We start from the raw sequence: 22458 nt of genomic DNA on the forward strand, positions 1-22458 counted from the left end.
CCACAAGAAAGTTTTCTTGTGGTTTTTCATTTCCATGAATAGCAGCTGCCTGGGGAAAGTTCCACAATCATGAAATTCATCCCATTTTCACAGCCCTCCTACAGGTGTGTCCCTACCTGTAGCCCTCCTACAGGTATGTCCATGGGCCATGAACTCATGGGGTATTATTTTAAGGCTGAGTTGTTCAAAGGCAAAGGTTCTCCTCATCTGTCTCTGTAATCATCTTTTGGAACAGAGGTTTTCTTCTTCTCTCCCTGGGGGCAAAGGGTCTGCATCAGTGTCTTGGTTCTAGAAGACAGGTGTCTGCTAGGGAGAGCAGGAGCCTCCCTTGGGATGAACGAATGTAGACCCCCTCCCTCCGAATTATTATAAATTTGAAATCAAGGGGCTTTCAGCACCCTTAAGTACTGGCAGTTAGGTTGTCTCAGCACATAATGGGTAAAAAATTCCCCGGGGAGGCCAGAAGGACAAAACAAAAAAAAAAGGACACCTAACCCTCAACAATCAGCTCTCATGTCTCTCTGTTCAAGCTTCCCATTGGATCACAGCTACTTCAACATCTCCTTGGCTTTATAAATTTATGGATGCCTCTGCTCACATCTATAGTTTGAATACTTCATCCCCCCATACTCTCTCATGAACTAAAGGGGATATTTCAGTGTATTATTGTCTATCTCCATGGTACTACCAAAAGAGCTTTCAGCCCCATTAGGACATCTCCTCATTCTCCTTCCATCTGAGACTTGACTCCTTCTTTACTGACCTTGGCGTCTTCATGTTGTTATTCTACATGTCTTCCTCTTTTTCTCTCCCCGGAGAGAGGATCAAAGTCTGTAGGTCTCATCTGTGTAGTGAAAGGGTTAATATCTCATCCAGTGGCCACAGCAGTTACTGTGATGGATTTCAGGCCAAGCTGGGACCCTCCCTCCACCTGGCAGTCACTGGGGGAGCAGACAGGACGTCCTGGAGCCACTTGCAGGGTCTGGTGGGCCCTGGCTCCGTGCAGGCCAGGGGGATTTAGTGTTGGCGAGTGTCAACAGCCATGGCCTGGCCCAGCCTGGGGCCCCCCAGCCTCCTGTCCTCAGCCTGGGAGCTGCTGGGGTCTGGCCCAGCCTCCCCGAGGCTGCACAGGCTGCAGGGGAGTGGGGCTGGCCCCAGCAGAGCTCAATTACCTTTTGAGACTGGAAGCAGAGAGAGTTCCTGGGCTTCCTGTTTTTAAAATGTGGATCTCACAGAGGTGGATCTAACTTCTAAATGGTTCAAAATGTTGTCAGTTCTCAGAATTAGACAGCTATCAGCCTTTCCCAGGCACAGAGGAACCTCCCAGCAGCTTCTCTCAGAGAAATCACTTCCATGGGTGGTTTCTTCTTCCCCAAATGTTAATCAATGCAAAATCAGCACATCCTCTAATTACTAACTCTGCTTAAATTAGCTTTTGCTGAAAAATATTTAAGTCCTCAATTCTTTTGAAAAGCAAGTATATAAGCATCACAGAATCATTAAGGTTGGAAAAGACCTCCAAGGTCATCAAATCCAACCTTGGAGCAATCACCACCATGTAAAATAACCATAGTACTAAGTGCCACATCCAGTCATTTCCTGAACATCTCCGGGGACTGTGAGTCTCTGGGCAGTCCACTCCAATACTTAGCTATTCTTTCAGTGAAGAAATTCCTCCTCATGTCCAACTTGAACTCCCCTGGTGCAGCTTGAAGCAATGTCTTCTCATCCTGTCTCTTGTTGCCTGGGAGAAGAGGCCAACCCCCACCTGGCTACACCCTCCATTCAGGTAATTGCAGAGAGAAACAAGGTCTCACCCGAGCCTTCTTTTCTCCAAAATAAACAACCCCAGCTCTCTCAGCCAGTCCTCACAGGACTTGACAAACCTTCACCAGCTCTGCTGCCATTCTCTGGACCCATTCCAGGACTTCAATGTCTTTTCTATCATGAGAGGTCCAGAGCTGAACATAGGACTTGAGGTGTGGCCACAATCCCTGCCCTGCTCCTGCTGGCCACACTATTGCTGAGCCAGGCCAGGATGCCATTGGCCTTCTTGGCCACCTGGGCACAGCCTGGCTCATGTTCAGCTGCTGCCACCAGCACCCCCAGGTCCTTTCCAGCCACTCTGCCCCAGCCTGTGGCACTGCCTGGGGTTGTTGTGACCCAAGGGCAGGACCCAGCACTGGGCCTGGTTGAACCTCACACCATTGGCCTCAGCCCATGATCCAGCCTGTCCTGATCCCTCTGCAGAGCCTGCCTGCTGTCCTGCAGATCTGCACTCCCACCCAGCTTGGTGTCACCTGCAAACTGACTGAGGCTGCACTCAATGACCTTGTCCAGGTCATCAGTGAAAGCATTAAACAGGACTGGCACCAGTAAAGGTGTGCAGCCACCACCTGGATGTAACTCCATTCACCACCACTCTATAAGCCTGACCATACAGCCAGTTTTTTACTCAGAGAAGAGTGAAAATAGAGTAAAAGAGCACCCATCCAAGCTACGGACTGTCAGCTTCTCCAGGAGAATGCTGTGTGAGAGAGAGTAGCAAAGCTTTACTAAAAATTATTTTTTTTTTACTGAAGCTTTACTAAAGTCCAGATAGAATTTTTCCAGGTTTTCCCTCATCTATTCAGCAGGCCACCTGCACATAGGCCCCAAAACTGCCAAAATTCAAGAAATGTTTAGACAATGCTCTCAGCCACTTGGTGGGACTTCCCCTCTGCAGGGATAGGAGCTGGCCCCAGAATGCTTAAACAATGGCTTGGAAACTGCAGAAGTGAACTGCAATTTGGTCTTTGTCTCCATGTTTTCAAGGAATTGGACACGTACACTAAGCCGTATTGAAGAAATGCTTTTGGCAAAGCAGAAGAATGGTGTTTGGTATAAAGGTTGAAGTATCAATGCTTTAACTTTCTTCAGTTCCCCCAGTCCCAAATCTAACTGGACATGTGCATGGGTGAGATTGTGCTCTCCAATGCTCAGCATTATCTTCTGCCCTAGAAGCAAAGCCCAATGCACAAAGCTCTGCTGAGGAGAACCAGATGCAGACCACCCCGGACATTGTGTAGGCGTATTACCTGCAGTCCCAACTGGATTCCTCACTCTGCTCCCTACCCCCACTATTTGGACGAGTGTGCCAGGTTTGCCTATGCTACATGCTCAATTCTGCAGTTTTAAAGTAGTTCACACTCCTTTTGAAAGTCCTGGTACACATGCTCCTTTCATACAACACTGAGCATTACTTTGACTTTGCTTATCACATCCATTTATTTTTCTAATAGAATAATTATATCAGGCTTTGCTTGTTGTGAAGCAACTTAGACCACTAACAAGCAATGTTTTTTCCCTGTAAAAATATTTTTCTCAACCCAGTAAAAAAGGGTAACGGAAATGCAGCTGTCTTCTTTCATTAGCATTTCATGACCCAGTCACTAATGATAAGAAGAAGGAAGAAATGCAGACATAAAAGGCCATGGAAGCAGAACTTTCTGATGAGAATGGTGTCAAAAGGGTTGCATAACACATTGGCAAATCTTTAAGTGCCTTATTAAAATTTGAAAGGAAGTATGTCTAAGACCTCTTCTACTCTTAGATGCTAGTTGCTTGTCTGATATTTGAATAATACATCTATCTCCTAAGATACTATTTCATTTCCAATGAACTTTTGTAGAAAAGCTTTCCTCATTTAACTTGTGGAACAAACAGGTATAGAAGGCTAAATAGGATTTTGCCTCATCCATGTCATCTGATTTCATATCTCTCTCACAGGAAAATGAATGACTGAAGTAGCTTGAAATCTAGAAACAAAACCCTGGATTGTATTCCACTGCTTCAGAGGAAAGGGAATTTTTGTGTGCTTTTCTGATTCAAGTGATTAGATGGAGTGAACTGCTTTGTGGAGCACTGGATCTAATAACCATGCAGCACCAAAGTATTATATATGAAGGATTAGACAACCAGCAAGCTGGGACTTGGTGTCCCTGAGAGCAGAATAGATGGGTCATCCTTGCTGTATCATCCCAAGTACATAGTAAAGATAGCCACGATAACCCTATAAAATCTTAAGCATTATTTAAAGACCCATTACAATGGTTTGGCAGGAGAAAACACAAATATTTTTTACAATTTCAAAAGAAATACCAAACAAGACCTGGAGGGATAAATAAGACTGACAACAGAGGATGCTTCTGTTTTTCTCTCAAACAAAACAGGAAGCCTGAATAAAGTGTCAGCTTTTGTGATCAGAAGGGGATGTGTAGCCTGACTTGCATCATATATGGCATTCTTCAAATACAGATAAAGTAGACAGATGCATCCCCTAGAAAAGAAAGCAGAAATAGAAAGCTAGCATGACTTCAGTTCCCATTCCACCAGACTACAAGTCTTTGGTAGGAGTTGAACCATTCCATTAGATAATATATGTGCTAATTTCTTTCATGCTCCACACAATTTCTCATTTTTCAGCTGCTGAACTGTATTATAAAAGGAATATCTACACCTTTATCTAGCTGTAATAGGAATAGTGAACTAAAATACATAAGAACAGATGCACCACCAAAGGTATATCTAGCCTCAAATACTTAAAATTATTTAATAATTATATAATTATTACCAGAATCGGGTTCTTATGGAAGAGTATCAGAACAAGGAGACTATATAGTGATATTTCTCTGTAATAAACTTGTGGTTCAGGAACTTCCTGAGCTAGTGATGTTTAAATAACCCTTTCTTTCATGATTTTTTTCTTGTTCTTTAATTCATGGGACCTTCTGCATCAACAGTACTTCATGGCAACTATAAAAGTACATATTCAATTGAGCTGTAGGACAAGTGTCTCTTTATTTTGGACCTACAGTCTACTGGTTTTATATGATAACTCCTAGCAGATGGGATAATGAGTCTCATTCTCTATGCAATTCATGACTTTATAGATACAGATCTTAAACTAGAATGATATCTATCAAATGTCTGTTTTCTAGGCCACAGAGTTCAAGTCTATTCAGGCTTTTTCCTCTCATATACAGGTCATTCTTTATCTTGATCTCTCTTTATAACTTCAAGTTTTGTTAACTATATCCTCAGATGCACTGAACAGTACTAACTACAAATTTGTTTATTTAAATGAAGACTATATTCTAAAAAAGGCTTGTGAATGCATATTGAAAATAGTTTCAACAGTAAGAGCTTATAAATGTGCATTATACTTCCTTTATTTTAGTCTTTAAAATTATAAATGAAAGAAATCTACTTTTCTCACATACTTCTAAGCAAGTTCCTTTTTAAAAGTATGGAAAAAATATGTATTTACATGATTCAGTGAAAGTAAAATAATAAGTAGCAGAGACATAGTCAGATATTATCATGAAAAATTTCATTTAAACTATTTATTTTTAATTTATATATTAATAATTTTAGCTTTCTTAGAATTATATGAACATTATATGAATATATATAATATATATAATTATATGAACATTACTATAAATACCATTCTATTCTAATAGTAAATGCAATTAAAATAAATATAATTATCAAGTTAATAATATTATGATACTTTATAATATATTATATATATTATCATATCATAATAATTATCAGAAAGTTTATTTAAATAATACATTTTAAAAGGAAATTTTTCACAGAAGTAACTATAAATTCTCTTTAATTTGAATTTCCTACATTTTTTTGAGAAACAGGGCATCTTGTCTGAGCAATAACTCTTAACCATAGGAAAAAAACTGAGGACTTAGTTAACTAAATATATGAGTTAGCTTTTGAATCTCAGTTTTAGGGTCCTGAGAAGACCTTATCTCATTCCAAAACAAACCAGAGATAATGTTCAACAGAACACACATTTCCATGGCGTTGGGAGTGCCAGGTTAGGAATGGTTGCTATTCAGATGTGATTGATATGGAAGTGTCTGGCAAAAAAATGCTGGTTTATTTGTTTTTTTCCCCTTGTCTGAAATCATCATCTTTGTATCTACTGTTATTTCCAAGATGTTATTTCAGCTTTCTCATTCCTGGTCTGCCAGGAAAATAATTTATTGACCTTTTCACCCCTTTAATATACAAGTGCACTTGAGTGTAGCAATTGCTTACAGACCTTATTCTCAGCCAGTTCATTATGTTCTTTCCAGAAATTATTTATAAATTATCATACATTTTAAAAAACAAATCTGTTAGGATAAGTAATGCAAGTGTTTCACCCTTAGGAAAATGTGAAGAACAACCATTCTTTTGGCATTACGCCTTTAATTTCTTCCTTTGTTTCTTCTCCAACAAGAGACTATCCTGTATTTCTCACACAAATCCTATTACATTCTTGTTAAGAATTGTATCTTCTATGATCACCACCTGGAAGAACAACCTTAGTTTTCTGAGACTTTGTTTCTCCTTTTTGCTCATCTCAGTTTCTAAAACCAACTTTCTGCTTTTATCTTATTTATTTCCATGTTCCACTTTATATTTTGTTTTCAAATACACCAATACATCAATTAATCGGTAACAAAATGAACGTTAGGCATAATGTGAACCTGCTACTGAATGGAACAGGGATTCCATTGACAGAGGTTGCACAAAAGGCAGAATTAGTGAACATCTTCTTTGCTTCAGTCTTCACTGCAAATGCCACCTCTCAGGAGATCTAACCCAGAAGATCAGGGAGAAGGTCTGGAAAAAGAAAGACTTCAGAAGGATTGGGTAAGAGATCATTTAGTCAAACTTCACATCCACATGTCTATAGACCCTGACAGGATGTATCCATGAGTACTGAAAGAGCTGCTGGACACCACTGTGAAACCATCTTTGAATGGTCATGGAGATCAGGAGAGATGCTGAGGACTAAAAGAAAGAAAATGCCACCTTCGTCTGCAAAAGGGGAAAGAAGGAGGACCCAGCAAACTAGCAGCCAGCCAACCTCACCTCAATCCCTGGGAAAGTGACAGAGCACCTCATTCTAGGGACCATCTCTATTCACACGGATGACAAGAAGGTCATCAGGAGTCTGGAGTCAATGTGGAGAAATCACACTTGCTCAGCCTGACTACCTTGTACATTAAGGGAAGTACCTGGATGGATGAGGGGAAAGCAGTGATACTGTCTACCTAGACTTCAGCAAGTCCTTTGACACTGTCTCTAATGACAGGCAAGCACAAGATCCTGCACCTGGGAAGGAACAATCTCAGGCATCTTGGGCTGACCTGCTGGAGTGTAGCTCTGCAGAGAAGGAGCTGGGGTCCTGGTGAACAACAACTGTCCATGAGCCAGAAGAGTGTCCCGGTGGCCAAGAAATCCAGTGGTATAATGGGGTGTATTAGGAAGAGCATTGCCACCAGTTCAGGAAGGTGATCCTGGCCCTCTATTCAGCAGTGGTGAAGATAGAGCACTTGAGATGTTCTGGGCTCCTCAAGACAAAAGAGACACGGCGCTTCTGGAGCAGGTCCAGCAGAGGCTACAAAGATGATGGGGGGACTGGAGCATCCCACTTATTAAGAAAGGCAGAAGGAGCTGGTTTTGGTTAGAAAGCCTGAGAAAGCCTGAGAGGGGATCTACTCTTGTGTAAGTATCTGAAGGGAGAATGAAAAGAGGATGGACCAGGCTCTTCTCAGAGGCAATAGAATGAGAGACAATGGGCAGAAACTTGAAAATAAGTTATACTTGAACATGAGGAAGAACTTCTTTACTGTGAGGGTGCCTGAGACACGGAACAGATTGCCCGAAGAGGGTATAGAGTCTATTTCTCCAGAAAAGAGATTAATAAAAAGCTGTCTGCACACATTCCTAAGTACTGTTGGTCTAGGGAAACCTGCTTATGTAAGGAGGTTGGACTAGATGACCTAGAGTAGCCCTTGCCAACCTTACCCATTTGATGATTCTTTTTGGTTCCAGGATTCTTTTTGATTCTGTGATCTCCTTAAACAGGCACTTTCTTGGCTTTTTCTTTGCTCCATGGGACATGACACACTCTGCACACTGTAGAAATAAGGTGTTATTTTTGAAGAGCATCGTGCTACAGCTAAGGTGGAAAGGAGCATGCTACATTCATTCAACATCAGTAAAAACTTTTCTGGTACCACTGTAATCTATACCAGGACTAATGCACAGTTGACTCTATGCCAAGGAAATCATAATGTGCTTTCAGTGTGCTTGCAGTACACTTATAGCCTTCTCTCCACTTAAGGCTAGTTGCTCAAAATTGCCTATTTTCTCTTATTATTACATTTATTGTAATTGCTGTTTATCCAGCAGTAGACTGAATTACAATCTCAATCTCAAGAATTGAATATAGGTTCTTTAGGACATATCTAAGATCACTGGAAGATAAACACTCTGAAAGGATCTTATAAACCTGTTGTTTTTTTTATGAATATTTATCTCTTTGTTTTTGCCAAACAACTCACTAGCAGTACCTTTTGAAATCAAACACGAGCACAAATATATATTGCCTGCACTAGTGTAGTTTAAAGGTGGAACATGAAGGATGTGCAGGTACACAACCAACATGAAGATTGAAGTCTTTTGTAAGTATGGCCTGACTTGCTTTAAGAACACAGGGTGCAGTAAGACACTTCAAGTAGTCTAACTGTCAAGGAAGGTATTTCAAGAGCAGCCTACCTCAGTGGAGCTTTAAGATAATGGCAGCACAATAAAGAAGAGATGTTATAATAGACACAAAAACTATGTACATGTACCCCCTTCTTAAAGCCTTTAATCTCAACTAGATAAAAAAGATCTTTAAATAAATGTATGTTGCAAACTGTAACTATCAAACTAAAATGCTAATTAAGGATATGTTACAGTGTAAATTGTTTATATAGGCATAAGGTTTTAAAAAGTTTTACCAGCTTCATTATTTAAACCAGTTAAACATTTTGTTTTAACTGCAGACTCCATGCTTCACTAGATTAAGAAAAGAAGATAAATTGGAAAACCCAAACCTATAGTTGTTTCACTAAGAAACACAGGAGGACACCTAGAATTTTTTAAAAAGTCCAATCAAGACTGAATCTGGTGACCTCTTCAGAATTATAGTTATGACTAGCTGGGGTACGTGGGAGAATCCACCACACCCTGAATTTCTTTTCCTACTTTAGTCTGAGAAAAAGCCAAATGTTTCATTCCTCAGGAGTAAGGGTTTTTAAAAATTAGGATATAGTGCAAAAAACAGTTTTCAACGTTTTAAAACTATTGTTTGAGGTCTGTGAGCATTTTCTTCCATGGGAGTAATGGGAAACTGTTGATGGTTGATTCAGGTTTTCTGCTTTGATACCATATTTGATGGTATGTTATTTAAATATCTAGGAAGATAAAACAATGAAAAAAATAACAAACAGTATTTTCAATTACAGTGGAAGTTTTGAAAATTGGTTCACCTTCCATTTTTCATGGACTTTAATTACCATCAAACACACTAGGTCTGGTATCAATATAAGAGCATCACAGCATTTATGCCATTGAAGACAGTTGTACTTCTCTAATAGTGTTTAATATAGTCCTAACCTTTTAATTCCAAGGTATTCTCTATGTAAAAATAATATCTAATATTATGTTTCCAGTTCTACTAATACCTATTTTGCTTGTTCATACTTGAAGATTTTACATAGAACTCTACAACTGAAGAACACTTTCATTTTTCAAATATTTCTGTTTTGTGTTCTATGGTTTTGCTTTTTGCCTTCTAGTTTTCCTATTCATAATTTAGGTAAAATCATGATAACCATTTGAAGGAATATTACCTGGTGAAGATATAATATATATACTGTGTAATTTTAGAGTTTACAGAAGAGTTGTATAATAAGAGGAATAAAAGAGAATTTAGAGTCTCCTGATTTTAAGAGTTGATATGTGAGTTCCACTTCTGTGGATAACATGGTATTCTAAAAAGGAATAGAGAACTGGTACTTTTGGAAAAAATATTCATTTGCTTTCATTACAGTCACAAATCTTGAATCACCTGGAGGGAGGCAGATTAAAGTGTTTTTCATGCTCAGAACTACTGGAAGCTGAGTTCATACCTCAGACTGAAAACCCATTATTCCAGGTTGGGGAATGAGCTCTTGGTGCTTAATTTTAAAGTAACTTACTATGTATCAGATTTCTAAATCATTACTGAATGAAAAATCATATTACAAGAAGTTTAGATTGTATTATTAATTATCTTTTATCAATGACATTTACAAGTCAAAATTCATACACATTTGTGTAGAATCTGCAATACTAGCACACTTTGCATATATGAGTCTATCAGCAACATGTACAGTATGAACAACACTTTCAGCAGCTTGACATTTCTGTTATATAGAGCTTGAATTCCATTAAAAAAACCCATTAAAAATTCCATTAAAAATAATTTTCCATTAAAAAATAATTTTCTTACCAATCTCCTGTCTTTTTCTTGACAAATAATCTACTAATAATCTGAGCCACAAGAGGGCACACAATAAGCATTTCGCAGCCCAGCAGCCACAAAATGTATATAACTTTGTAAAAAAAACTACAAAGTATCTTGTGTAAATGTTTCAGAAAGCCTAGAAAAGTTAGTGTTTGTTGGAACTAAAAAATGACAGCTTGTTAAGCAAAGTAAATATTTTTCCCCTCAAACACAAGTGTATACACCACTGCGCATGAGCTTTGATGAAAATGCTATGCATTTATCCATACAAATATGTCTTCCCTTCTAGTGAGCCTTGGAAATTATTTCTCAGTGCAATTAACTTCTAAAAGCCATGCCCATGCTTATATGTGTACATGCTTGTATGTGTCCACTTATAGTTGTTAACATCTATGGACAGAAAGTAAGAAACCATGTTTCTTAACTTGCCAGACCCTAGATAAGTAGATTTGTGAATGAATGTAGATGATATTGTTTCAGAAAGAAATCTAATTGGAAAACTGAGAAGCAAAATCCTTTTATGTTCTCTCTTTTAACTCCTGTCTATTAATTTTCTTATGCTGCACAAAACTTTGAAATATAGAATGCTGTAAGCAATGAATGTAACTGGAGAATTTAGATTTGGAGTAATTTGTGTTTCATGATTCTGCAATTTTGACATAATTGCACACTCATATGAATTCAGTGTGCAAATACTTTATCACTGCATGGGGACTTTGAAGACATAATTTAGATAGGAAAAGGCTCTTCACAACAGTTGTGGCATATTTTAGTCTAAAATTAGATCAAGAACTCTTAGCAAGAGCTCACAGTTAACATTCCTGATACGAATTTTCAGTTACACTTAATAAACCTTCACATAATATTTCTTTTCTCATTTTCAAGACTCTTTCAAGCTCTGCATCACTGTTACTGTTTCCTTCTCTTCTCATATCACAGTCCCATGATCATCCACCTAAATATCCATGTCTTATTTTTCCCATTTGTACTCCCACAAATTACTCTTACATATTCTACATGTCTATTATTTTCTTTTCCCATTTAGTTTAAGATTACTTAAGTCGTACACATAGTAAACACTACATAGTAGATATATTTTTTTGTACTTAAGGAGTTTCATAGTGCTAATACAGCCTTATTTCATAGTTTTATACAAAGAAGCAAGCAGTTTTAACCTCTTGCCTCAGAGAACAAGCAGACAGTCTTAAAAGAAACTAGAATAAATCTACCTTACAAGCTGTTGACTTGGCCTCCTATAGATTACCCATCCTACCCTATATGTGCCTGGTACACAAGTAAAAGACATAGCTAGCAATGTCTTCATGTAAATAAAACCATGTTTGGAGTCAAACTTCAAGTGCTGTCTCTGTTACAGTTTGAAATAAATAAGCATGGTCTGAAAAACAGACAATTTCTAAGGACTGTTCACAGGAATTCTCATATCTTTCTGTTGAGAGAAGTGGCTGTCCATTTTCATCTGGTTCAGACCCAATTCTCCACAAGCCTACTTTGGTTATTGATCCTTTAAAAATCAGGATGTAAAATCCTCTCTGGCTCATGATTGAGACGTGTCTGCCACAAATCAAATCAAATCAAATCAAATCACTGGATGAGCATCAATAGTTCCTGTGACAGTTTATGGTAGTAATAATAATAAATTTCTCTCTACAGAAAAAAAAAACCCCAAACCTATGCTGTTACTGCAAACAATGCAAAAGGCAGAACAAAAATGGAAGTCTAAAAAAAAATAGGTAAAATGTAAGGTCAAGAATATTCCCCCTGGGACTTTTACAATCTAAACCATGACTTTCAAAAAACAGAGCTACATAGAAAAAAAAAAAAAAAAAGCTGTGAGAGGTCATAAAAAATTAAAACACTGGCACCCATAGAAGGCAGCTATTGAGGACAACTACTTTTACAGCAGTCCCATACTCTTAATAAATCCTTTACTGGTAAATCCTTTTGTAAAAAGTTTATTTGCTTGGTATTCCCTCAGTTTCAATCAGGAAAGTACAAGTTGTTGAAAAGCAAGTTAAAAAGCTGTTTCAGAGAAATATGATTATTCTTCCCTCCGCTTTTTTTTTTTTTTTTTTTTTTTTCTCTGCAAGATAAAGAGTATTGATTGTGAATAGGTAACCTTTTGGAAATGCATTCGGTTCTAAGGACGAAAAGGTTGCACTCCACTAGCATATGTCAGGAGATGGATTGAAGGGTGTTTTAATGAACACAGATTATTCCTGAGAGATTCGGGGAGAGAGAAAAGATGCACGTAGAAAAACCGGATTATAAGAAAGAATTAGGAAAAACTTCCCTCAGAAGACTTCTAACTATCCTTTTATACTTCTGGCCTCTCATACGTAAACAGCTGCTTCTAGTCTAGGTAACCTTCTATCATCAGCGTGCAGCACCGGCATTCGTAACGCGGCCACTAGAAACAACAAACGAGCTGATGCTCTACGCCAGGCTTTGCATTTTAAAGCGACGGCAGAGGTCCGGGAAGCACACGGCAAGGAGCGGCACTGACCGCAGCCCCACTCAGCCCTTCCCCCGGGCCGGGCCCGCTCCGCCCTTCCCGCGGGCCGCGGCTCCGGCCGCACGTCCGGGCCCGGCCGCCCCGCCCCCCGCCGCGTGACCGCCCAGCTTCCGGGGAGAGCGCCGGGCCAGCCGGTCCGGGGCGCCGCGACAGCAACTTCGGCGGGGCGGGCAGGCAGCGGCGGCAGCAGGGGCACCGGGGCCACCGGCGGCACCACCATGTCTGGCAACGGGCTCACGTACAGCGAGCAGGGCGGAGAGGCGGCGCCCGAGCTGGCGCAGGAGGCGGCGCCCACCGTGACCCCCTCGACTCCCGCGGCCTTCGGGCTCTTCAGCAGCGACACCAAGAAGTAAGGGAGCTCGCTGGGCTCTCGGGCGGTGCTGGGCTGGTGGGGCATCCCACGGGCGGGGACAGTTCCAGGGGCCCTGGCGGGGAAACCGAGCCTCACGCTTGACTCTCCTCGTGACTCCGCGGAAAAGTTCGCTTGCTTACGTTTAAAGTGTGCGTAGATAGTGGGTTATCTGCAAAGTATTTCTTTTGGTTTGTTTGAAAAACTTCTTATCGTTCCGACAGCTAACCGCGGTGGAATTGTCCTAGTTCTGCCTTGAAATGTGTATATATATAAATTGTAAAAAGAAAAGTATTCGTGGGGGTTACAGTTGGAAATGTAGTGGATCTGGGCGAGGTGGCCAGCTCGCAGTGGGTGTTAACAGTGTTAACAGTGTCTTGTTCAGAAGTTAAAATGAGGAAATGGATAAGGTAAAAAAAAAAACCAGCCAAGTGCACTGGTACAGAAAGCTTTCAGCTCCTTAAAGTAAAAGTGGGTTGGAGAGGAAGAGTGTCCAAATTAAAGGATCAAAAGGTTTACTAAGCTGGAATTGTATTCTACAACAAATTGGAAATCCATTCCAAGAGCAACCAATAAAAAGCACCATAAACTTAGGTCCTCATGTACATTAGAAAATCAATTGCTGCATCTTCAGTTTGATTGTTCTGCACAAAGAGAACATCTATGCTCTGGAAACCTCGACTGATGTGTTTATTTGTGAGCCACAGCAGAGTAAATCACGAAAACATGTAGCTGCTGGGACTCTAATGCTTAGCTCTGTGAAGCAGTAGCTGATGGGCCTCCTCAGTTTGCGAGATGAGTCTCATCTATTTTGCTCCTTCTGTTTTGCTAAATACTTCACTTTTTCATTCTGTTCCAGTTCAAATTTTCACTGCTGTAGTATAAATGCACTTCTGTGGATCTGCGTTTTAGCTGATTTATGTTGCTTGCACCCTTCTTTTCATGTCACCTTCCACAGAAACAACTTGGCATTTTATTTCTAAACCATTACTTTGCTACTTTCATTTTTCTGCGGACTGGAGGGTATCCTGTTCATTGATCACAGCCATAATTCTCTACATAACTCCTAAACTTAGGACTGTTTTGCAAGTGAAGTATAGCTCTGTTTATTAGATGTAGAAGCTGAAGTGAGTGATTCTACCTAAGGCTCCCCAGTGATCACAGGGAAATACAACTCTGGGGTTCAGACATGTTTTGTACTTGAGTATGTATATGGATGTCCTTTAGTGTGGAAGAACCAGAACAACTTGTGATATGTGAGCATGCCAAATTAATTTATCGCTCTTCTAGGCTTGCTCTTACACTTACAGGAGTGTAATCCTCTAAAGAAGTGACTTGAGAGGAAAACAGACATTTTGTAGCTTTTTTAGCTGCCAAGGAAATTCTTGCTGAAATAGAGCGTTATTCACTTCAGCTTAACACTTGCGTGGTTCAGCTTTGCGTATGTATTGGGTAGTTGAGGAACAGACACTGTGCAAGGAAGGTGATTTGTGTAATGTGAAAATTTGTGTAGTGTGAAAAAACCACTGGTCTGGAAGTGAGGGTTATTGTTAGAAAAGCAGACTGTGTGGCACTCTAGTTGGAAAATGCAGTAGTCATTCATCAAGTGCATACATGGTTTTTCTAATAGTTCACTCTAGTTATAGGGCAAAATCTGTTCATCACATGGCAATATAAAAGGGTACAGAGAAATGCAAGAAGTGTCCTTGCATCTTGTGCATGAAGGTGTGGGTTTAGTGAAGTGTTCCACTGGTGAAATGAAAATTACTGTTAGAGCTTTTTAAAGGGTTTTTGAGATCTCTCTAGACTGTGTCTCATCATTGCTGATATACTCATGGCTGATATTGTTGTTTCAGTGCTTGGCAAACTTTTTTATTGCTGAGAAAGGGGGATTTTTTCCTTGGGTCTGTTGATGATACAAGAAATACTCCTCAGCAGAGAGAAAGATATATATACATCACATATGTAATTTATGGCCCAGAACATTACTGCAGTAACAGTTGGACCAGAACCCTGCCTGTTGCCAGTCAGTCAGAACTATGTCATGTAGTTAATGTATAAGTATCAAGATACTACTTTAAACACTTTATTGAAAAAGTTCCAGACTCTTTTCTTTGTGTTGTCTATCTTTTCCTGTTTGTCATAAAGAAGTAAGCCAAAATGGTTATCAAAATAATGAAGTTGTTAGAATAAGTTGTCTTTTATCTTGTGACAGAAGGACACACACAGAGGCAGACAGAGGCACAAACCAGTATTGGTAGACTTAAATCTGGAATCCAGTGTTGGTCTAATATAAATTATTTGTCCTATTTTGTTTCTCACACTTCAGTGGGACTACTCTGTTAAAGTTCTTCTCATCTGAAAGCTCTGAGCATCTGTTGGTGTAAAAGCCTATGTGTCATTCTCCTAAACCCTAAAGCTACCTTTTTACCTTTAGCATTCGATTCTATCCGCTAACTTTTAATTACAAATATAATTTCAATTTGATTAATAAACCTAGTATTTTCGGTACATGCTGATGTTGTGGTTTGGTTTAAACATGTGCTATCAGTATTGAAAAATATCTCGTTTTGTCAAAATTTCTGCCCTGCTGACATCTGAATCCTGACAAAATGTTAAGTTTTACTGTTAGAAGATTATTAAAGATAACTGTTTTTTTCATGATCTTTTATCTTAATATAAGCAAGGTGTGTTATGTTGCACATACCATGTGCAAACAGTGTTTCTCATTAGCTAATACACTGTACATACCCACTGCAGTGAAAGAAAATAGAAAACATAAAAGTACAACTTTGGTCTGCTTCTGTGAGGTGACTGTACATGTTCAGGACAAAAGAGAGGAAGAAAGGAGAAGGGTTTTCTAATCTTTCTATAGGAGTATAGCGTGTACATAAGAAACTGATTTTTCTTTTTTCAATACTGGTTTTGACTAAACTGAAACTATTTGTAAATGAGAGATTTCATAACAAATGTGTTATACTGGTGCTAGCTTTTTCTATGAGTATTTAATCCTGACTAAAGAGGCAAATAGAACATGTGGTTTTGGTACGTATTGCTTTTAAAGCCTTTTGGTTAGTTAGATGAATGAAGTGGATCTGGTGTTCAGAGAATGGAATTTTTGCATTCATTCTTTTAAGCCTCTTAATAACTAAATAATTGAAAGATCTTGCATACCTGAGATGAGTTAGTCTGAACCTTCTTGTGTGGAAAGGGCCCTGTTGCGTGACTGGAGGTGCCTGTAACTCTCCTTCCTCTCTTCCTCTTTCACACTTGTCACATGAACCGGCCTGTATGGTATTCCTTTATACAACTTGTATATTTATATTTTAAGAATGTGTTTGTGTGTCCAGGTTGGTAGTTTGACACTTGTCTTTGAATTGGTTATATTCTAGATATTCACATGTCCCACATGTTTCAAAAAGAAGAAAAAGGTGTCCAGAGTAATGGAAACAGAGAAGTCTTTGCCCATAACCAAAGTTTTCAGCAGAAAATTTGTAAGAGCCTATGGGTTATGTGAATCTTACGGACAAGCTGAATCCAGCATGTGAGCCTCAAGCTATTTCTCTGTGTTTTAGGTTGATGGACTCCATGCAATAAGCACTGCCTAGTTGGAATCTCAAAATGTCCTGTTTAGTGTTGAGAAATTCTATGTGAGTCGCATCACTTAAGTTAATATAATATTTTTATAGTTACATTATGTTTTATGTTTACATTATTATTCTGCTCTAAGTGGAGGAGCAAAAATTCTAACCACCTTCCAACATGTAAGAGTACCTGGAGAGCTAATTAGAAACACAGAATCCCTGTTAATTGAAGGGATACACCTATAATTGCCTGCAGTTAATTGCAGGTGGACAGAGGATTTTCATATATATTAATGGCATTTTAAACAAAACTTGCCTGCATGTAAAATTAAAATATAATAATGCTTGGTACTTGAAAATGGTACAATTTCAGCAATAAAGATGGTTATTGCTTAATCTGATAACATGGAAGAACTTAGAGGTGGACCATAGGAGTAACATCAGGAGATGTCAATTGTTAAGTACAGTATTGAAGCAGCTGGCAAAATTTATAACACACCTTTTCAGCTTTACTGATTTGCATCTTTAAACTGTATTTCTGCCAAGCAAAATACGTTTTTAATTTATTAGATTTTTTTATTGTGGGTCTGGCTTACATGTTTTGTTGAGCCATTCGTCAGAGAATGCCGAGAAAACTCGGCAGTGCTGCAAACTCATTTTTCTTTGCAGAGTATTGCAAGCCTGTGTTGCACAGAGCTGAAAGTGGTGATTTCATTAAGATACTCATTCCCCAATTCTCTGTGCAGAAGACTTTTCCAAACCTATTGGAGCTAAAAACTTGCTTTCAACAGCTGCCAGAGGTGTTCTTGGAGTCTTAAATTGATCTAGTTTTGTCTTGGCATATTCTGTTCAACCAGTCATGGAGAGATTGTACATAGATTGCCATTTGTGAAATTCTTGGAGGAGACTCCAGCTCTAATATTCAAACTTGATGCATCTGCTAGCTCGTTGGCACAACTACTTTCTTTTTCCATCTGTTAAAATGGCCCTGTGCCCACCAGTATGGTGATATGCCAGTTTCAGTAGGATGTACAACCCAGCAAAGATGAATGGTTTGGATGAACTGATGAGTCTGCAAGTAAAATCTGAACCCTATAATCTGTACAAGGATAGGAAATAAATGCAGTGTACCAATATGGGCATACAATTGCAGAACACTTCTACAGCTGAAATCTGTCAGATCTGATGGGAAGTGACATGCACTGAATATGTTCTCGTTGCCATGACCTTGGCACATATGAGGATGCAAGTAATGAACTGTTGATTTGCTGCAGCTCTCTGTAATTTAGTCATTATATTTTTTGTTTTTTTTTTATTTGCTCAGAAAGGCAAGTTTTACAGTTTCACTGTGGTTTCTGCATATTTACTGTGTTGTTATATATTTGCCTTAGACATTTGCTTTGATCTGCATCCCGAATGATATTAAATAGACATATCTACAACTGTTACAAAGCTGGAATGTTTTTAGTTCTGCTTTTTCTGAAGGCTATCCTTGTCTGTGACACCCCTTGTTTTGATACTTGGAGGAAACTGGAATGGTTTTGGCATTTTGCCAGAAGATGAACAGCATTGTAATGCTGTTAAACGGTGTTTCTGAAACCTGGACATATATACTTGCACTGAATATGTTCTGGCAACACCACTTCTGTGGTGGTATCTTTCAAAGAAGCCTGTTGTTACTATTTTTGGGAAAGCTGGAAAAAGTAGGAGTTGGACTTAATGATCCTTGTGGGTCCCTTCCAGCTGAGAAGATTCTGTGATACTGCTTCTTACTTCCTTATAATCTCTTCACAGCTATGAAATGCTGCAAAGTGATCTCCCAATGTCTGCAGATTCTGAGTATTAGCTTCAAGACAGGCTCTAAGTTGGCACAACCATGTAAGTGGCAGCATCATTCCCAATCACACTCTTCATTCAATGACACAGCCTTCAGAAAACTGTCTTCCACCAAGGAAGATTTCTCTCTGGCAGAAGTTTCCCTGCAGTATTGGTAGTGTGGATACTATCAGAAAAGGTTATATGCAGTACAATTGCAAGACTGAATCTTTTCATCCTTTCAGACAGCATTTCTTGTTGCTGGGTGAGATAGTGTCTGTAAATACTCTACTGATAGCAGGTAATTTAAGCTCAAATCACAATCCGATCCAGAAGGGATTTCAAACTGCTTTGTCATACCAGCTGCCATCAGGTTAGAGCTTTTGAAACGTAGGTAGTTTATGTGCTTGCATTGATGGTAGTGATTGCAGCAACTTACAGGTGTTGATGCACTGAGTTGCTCAAGTATTGCTCATGTACTATCTATTCACAACAGAGAACTGGGAGATGCCTTTTAAAATTTTTTTTACTTTACACTTTCATGTTTCCTTGATGAGAAGGAAGGACTATCACTAACCATCCAGACTGCAACTGCTTTGAGAAATTATTGACAAAGTAACAATTAAATTAGTTAAATTATGCTTCTGGTCAGACTATGACTGGTTTTGTTCTCTGTGGCTCCCACCCTTACAGGATACTATAGTTACTCTGATTTCCCTCACATCTCTAGTCTATCATTTAAAACTATTGAGTTTGCTTTTTGCATGATGTGATTCTTTTTCAGATTGAAAAACTAGGGGTGGCTGAAAAAGAAATAAATTCTTATCTCAATTTCTCTTTAAACTCATATGATTCAAGGCTTCCTTGAAGTAGTAGTTGAATTCTGTGTTGTGAATTTGAAGTAAATATAGTGTTATAATGAGGAAGAGGATGGTAGTACTGAACAGCACCACAAGATGTCATTCAAACAGTTTGTGGCAAGACCAAAACACAGTGAAACTCAGATTTCTTAATTTCCTGCTAGAATAAAACCCTAAATCAACAAAATTAACTCAAATTGCAGCATGTATTTGCTGCCAGTTAAGATTTGATGTTTTATGGGTCTGAAATCAATTTGCAGTTCCTCTTCAAATGCTTCAAAGTCTTCAAATTCAAACTTGTGTAGAATTTACACAATAACATGACCTAGAATAAATCAATTTATTTTAAGGATTTTGTAGTGCCAGTAAAATGTCAAGAAAAAAATAATTTCTTTTTTTCAGGAAACATGGGATGTTCCTTAGGACTTCATTGCCACTCAGGTGCCAAGAGTAAAGGTTACACTTCACTGTCAATGTGTATTTTCTTCTTTAAACTTGGTAACATCCACAGTATTTTGAATTTTATGTTCAAGGCAAATAAAGAAATTATTTTAGTATTATTTAGCTATGGTTAAAAGTCTGTCATGCCAGATGAAGTCTCTTGAATGCAAGAACATTGCAATGGATATTGTGTAACTGAAATTATGCAGTGGATGGAAAACTTAAAACAAGAAATGCATTGTTAAAACTCAACTGAGTGAGACTTTTGTAACTTCTATAAGCTTTGTTCCATAATACCAAAACTGGTGAAGCTTGCTTCCTCCACAGAGGTGGATTTGTTTACATTTCCTGTATCTTACCTTGCAGCGCTATAGTGCTGTCCTTATATATGAAGACCTTCTGTCTCACCAGGGTTTATTTGTTTAGAATTCACTTTCCTTTCCTTGAGGGGATTACAGCTGTTCCCGAGATAACTATTGCATTGCTTTTTGGGCTTCATTTGCAGTTTTGATATTCATGAACCTTGTACTTCATTACAAAGAAGGCTTATGATTAGTGGGTGACTTCTTTCAGTAACTAGCATGTCAGAACATGTAGCAAAATGTGTAAATCTATGGGTTTAATCTTTTAAACACATAGATTTAGTGTTGCTAAAACCAATAGAAAATAAATGTGAATTTTACCAGAGTGGAGCAAGTGTTTTCTTAATAACAGTAGTTCAGAATATGTCAGTGCAGTGCCAAATGACATGCCACAGATTGTGGATTAGTATTTTAATATAACCAGAAGTTTGTCATGGTTCCTGTGGGGAGACAAAGTAACCAAGAGACACAGATTTATTGCTGACATAGCTGTTTAAACCTCAGTGATATATAGTTACACCTCCCTTTTTTCAGCAGAAGTGGGTAACATTGCTCAGTGGAATCTGTAATCCTAGTCTTAACCTCAGCAAGAGGTTTTAGTGACCAGTTTTAGTGACCAAGTGTGTGCTGGCAGAAGCATAACATACTCAGAATTTTTCTTTAGATGCTCTTTGCTGTAATCAATATGCAGAGTAAGATGATCAAAATGTTTTCTGGCATAGGATTTCAGGCTGTTGAAGCATAATCTTGTGACTGCCAAGATCAAAGGTTGATTTTTGTCTTTTCTTTTGTTCCCTATACTCCACATACTTGCCACACCCCTACTCCAACCATCCCCTTTTATCTCTGGGCAGTTGTAAGGATTGTGGTTTATTCTTTTTTTAATAGCAGGGGAATAGAACACATAAGAAAGAACACAAGAACTAGACAAGATTAACTGGTGTTTTTTGTTTACATTCTGATAGAAACATCTGTAAGACTAATCCAAACTGGTAGGTCTGTCACTGGTTCTATGATATTCATACACTTATCGTATCTACAAAGGTATAAAAAGCACAGTGTTTTGATGTAGAAAGAAAGAAGTATATCTTAAATGTTACAAGTGTAAAATATAAAAACATAGAAGAAAGTTAGAAACTGACTACCTCCACTTAACATTCAGTCAGTATTATTCTGGATGTGTTTTGTGATGTCTGTCATGTTGTGTCATTGCAGATCTGTCATGTCTGATACTTGCCATGAAAGTTAGGTGATGAGTTTGCTTTTCTAATTTACAGTTCTTTAGCTTTCAAATTCTAATACTGAGGAATACAAGCCTCATTACAAAGGCAGCTGGGAGCTGATTTCTTAGATCATATATAATAGCACATACTTGGTATTTTGTATAATATTTCTAATTATAGTCTATACCAGTGCTTTCAGCTTGCAACATTTGAGGACAATGGCCCTATATTGAAATAGATGTTAAGACACTAGATTATGGCTTGGGAACTCAAGGGAAATCTTGTTGAATTCTTAAAAATACATCATTGGGCAGACAGGTGGGAATCTTCTTGTTTTTCTGGGTTTTTTTGTTCTTGGAAGGTCATTTCATCTCTTCTTACTGTTAGGAAAAATGGCTGAGACTATATATTTATCCTCTGGCAAAAGTTTGGTGTTTTTTGCATCTGCTGTTGTTTGGACCATTATATTCCTGCTTTGTATAGCTCCACATAATTTGTGAACTATCAGATTAGGCTTGGTGTTGCTTCTGAAGTAATACATATTTCAATCCTCTATAATATGTACCTAACTCTGTAAGGGTAAAAATCTCTCAAAGTTTTAGCAGGTAAAGGCAAAGGTATTGATGCAGCTGAGGGTTGCCTGCATTTTTCTGAGCCCCTGGCAAGTAGAGATAAGTGATAAAGAAAGTATTTGTCTAGGATTGCGTATTGAGGAACTGTCACCTCCGCATCATGAGTATAGAATCACGAACCCTATTGTGACTGCAAAGCTTACATTTATGCTTTCTATTTTGAGGGATTTTATGTATGATTAATATTTCCAAAACTTTTTAATGATCAAAAGATGAAAATATTTTTACCGTAAAATAAACTGTATTACAAAAGACTGAAATGCATT

General features: G+C 38.5%; 1 protein-coding gene across 1 annotated transcript in view; it reads left to right on the forward strand.

Moving 5' to 3' along the window:
* Nucleotides 1-13046: 13046 nt before the first annotated feature.
* Nucleotides 13047-22458, forward strand: part of AP3B1 (adaptor related protein complex 3 subunit beta 1) — a 155922-nt gene continuing 146510 nt past the window's right edge. Inside the window, exon 1 of the mRNA XM_015652739.3 lies at nucleotides 13047-13275. Within this exon, the coding sequence (XP_015508225.1) occupies nucleotides 13145-13275 (131 nt within the window). The 5' untranslated portion in view covers nucleotides 13047-13144. The remainder of the gene's footprint in view (nucleotides 13276-22458) is intronic.

Source organism: Parus major, chromosome Z, assembly GCF_001522545.3.
Source record: "Parus major isolate Abel chromosome Z, Parus_major1.1, whole genome shotgun sequence".
NCBI lineage: Eukaryota > Metazoa > Chordata > Aves > Passeriformes > Paridae > Parus > Parus major.